This window comes from Onychomys torridus, chromosome 2 (genome assembly GCF_903995425.1).
Source record: "Onychomys torridus chromosome 2, mOncTor1.1, whole genome shotgun sequence".
NCBI classification, from domain to species: domain Eukaryota; kingdom Metazoa; phylum Chordata; class Mammalia; order Rodentia; family Cricetidae; genus Onychomys; species Onychomys torridus.
Genome location: NC_050444.1, coordinates 143,713,133 through 143,715,839, shown reverse-complemented (window position 1 = coordinate 143,715,839; position 2,707 = coordinate 143,713,133). Strand labels below are relative to the sequence as shown.

At 52.7% G+C, this 2,707-nt stretch overlaps 1 protein-coding gene across 5 annotated transcripts in view; it reads right to left on the bottom strand.

The window, feature by feature from the left end:
• Col16a1 (collagen type XVI alpha 1 chain) overlaps positions 1-2,707 on the bottom strand; it is a 55,801-nt gene that overhangs the window by 4,324 nt on the left and 48,770 nt on the right. For all 5 annotated transcript variants that reach the window (XM_036177367.1, XM_036177366.1, XM_036177364.1 and 2 more), the window contains 3 exons: positions 2,118-2,168; positions 1,709-1,798; positions 272-307 (listed from right to left, as the gene is read on the bottom strand). In XM_036177367.1, coding sequence (XP_036033260.1) covers positions 272-307; positions 1,709-1,798; positions 2,118-2,168 — 177 coding nt within the window. The remainder of the gene's footprint in view (positions 1-271; positions 308-1,708; positions 1,799-2,117; positions 2,169-2,707) is intronic.

Below are 2,707 nucleotides of genomic sequence, written 5' to 3'. Positions count from 1 at the left end.
GTATAAACAAACAAACAAATAAATAAATAAATATATAAATAAATAATAAAAATAAAAAAGAGTCTGTATATGTTCAGTATGCATGCAATTTTCCCCTAAATATTTTCAATCAATCTCAGATTGATTTTCTGGATGTGGAAACTATGGGTATAGTTGCTGTAGGAGACAGTCTGTGCCCATGTGGTATGCTTACTGAGTGAATGAGGGATAGAACAAGATGAGGACCAAGAAGAAATGTCCCTAAAGGGAAGGGAAAAGAGCACAACCATACCTCTTTGCCAGCCACACCGTCTGAACCAGGTTCACCCTGGGGAACAGAGAGCATTGGAAACATATGAGCTGTCATCCGACTCCGCCTCATGGGCCTCACATCTTGTCTCCTCTATCCCACCAATGGGTCCTGATCCTGAGGCTCCCTCTCCTCCTCCCTCCTCCCCTCCAGCCTGCCTGAGCTACAGCAGAAATGTCTTTTTGCTCGAGAACTGTATGCATTCCCTGGCTCTGAGTGTGCACTAAATGCTTCCTGAAGGGCCACATGAACTGTGAGCCTCTGGCCTCAGTGAGACTGGCCAGGACAAGCTGACCTTCCTTCCTTCCTCATGACACACAGCAGGAGCTGTCCCGCCCCTGAGCCCCTGAGCTGCCTACACCTTCCTGGTGGGCAGCTGGAGAAGAGACATCTGCGACTGAAGGACAAGGGGTAGATGCCCCCAGAGCCCTGGCAGTTCCTGAGTCTGCAGGGAGGGAGGGAGATATGCCCAGGGACAGTAGGCAGAGTCCCCAGTGAGCAGGAGTGCTGACCCCTGGTCCTCTGGGAAATAGGTCCCGTGACCATGCTTCCATAACTGGAGTCGTCCCTCTCATCCGGAACTACCAGCCCTAGTTTGCTGCTGTGTCCTGGAGGAAAGTCGGATTGGTGGGAAAGCCCCCGTCAGAGAGACCTGAGTCCCCTTCCTTGGCTTCCCAAAAACTTTACACCCCTGAGACTAGCAATCAGCTCCACTTATGTGGTTTGCCCGTCTAGACCTCTATAGAGGGGAAGCTTCGCAGGTCGGGTAAGAGGTGCAAATGGGCAATAGAGCAGGCTGGAGATCAAGTCTCAGCTCTTCCATTTATTAGCTGTGGGACTCAGAGCAATCTACTCAGCCATACTGAACCCTCCTTCCCTTTCCTGAAAGCTCAGGGACAACTGGACCTCCAAATAGTGTTGCAGACATATTAAGACAAAACACACACCAACCTAAGGGAAGGCTAACTCCAGCACAGTCAGTGACCAATATAGCATCACTCTGAATGCTAAATGGGCTGAGATCAAGTCTGGCTTCTGAGGAGCTCAGAAAGTTACAGTAATAGCACAGTATTTCTGGTTCCTGACATTTTCAAAGACTTTTTTGTGGTTGCTGACAAGCTCCACAGGGGCAGGGAGAGAGGCAGGGGCAGGGGCAACACATGGACCAAGCCTTCTCTTTCTGGCACCTCGTCAAGGGATCTGCATCAGGTTGGATCCTCAGAGGCAGTGCCCTTACGTGTAGCTGGCTCAGTGCTGGCTTGCAGGGCTTGTCTTTCTGAATACAATACAATCCCTAGACACAGGTCCCATGCTGCCACCCTGCCATGCTAATACCCTCTCTGTCCCTAGAGACCCTAGGTGGGCTGTGCAAAGCCAAATCCTCTCCCCTGAGCTGGGCTATAAGATGTGGAGTCTTACCGGAGGGCCAGGGTGTCCGGGTGTGCCAGGCTGGCCTGGGAGGCCCGCCAAGCCCCTTTCTCCAGGGGCTCCTCGGTCTCCTTTCAGGCCCTAAAAATAGGATGAAGGTCAGTGGAGAAAAGGAGAAGCAGAGTCTACAAAGCCAGAAGCAGACCCCTCCCCAACACCATGTTCCAGGGGCCAGGCCCCACAGGGGCAGATGGCATGCCTGAACCAATGGTGTGGCCCGAGGATGACCTTGAGCCACCCTTGCCTCATCCCAGAAGGGAGATCTTTAGGACAAGTGAGAGGCTGATGCTGAGAAGGAGGGGGGCAAAAACGTTCTTTACCCCTTTGGCTTTGTCTGGAAGGAGCCCACAGCGGAAGAGGCAATAGTCCTTGAGGGTAGGCATAGAAGAAAGTCACTCACCATCGTGGAGATCCCAGGTGGACCTGGCTGTCCCGGAGGCCCCTGTGGCCCCTAAGGAGAGGGGAGTGAAGGCAGGGTAAGAGCTTTAACAAAAAGCCCAGGCTGGAGGTGGGGGTGTGGGCGGCAGCAGGAACATTCCTATACTGTGTTAGCTCTCTTCTCTTCCTGGAATCCATCCTTCCTTTCTGATCTTACACTTGAACTTCTACCAGGAGCTCTGGTTCCGGAGCAGAGGTGGGAGGGGCTGACTATAAGGACCCTTGTGCCCAGTGCTCACTGATTGGTGCACCTAGGCTTGCGAGGTGCAGAGGCCAAAGGCAGGAGAGAATGAGCCTGGGTATCTCCCGCGCCCCTGTGCTTCCTAAAGGTAGCCCAGCATCTGATTGTTCTGTGGAGGGGGAAAAGTCAGCAGCCAGGGTCTACACAGCAGAGGTAAAGGGCAGGGACCATATGGACCAGAGACCATGTCCTCCACCCTCCACAGCCACAGAAGGAACTCCAGCTATCTCCAAAGTCCTTTGCCATATCCTAGAAAGGGGCGATCTTTGGGGACAGAACATAAAGGCTGACCCAATATCCACATGGGAAAG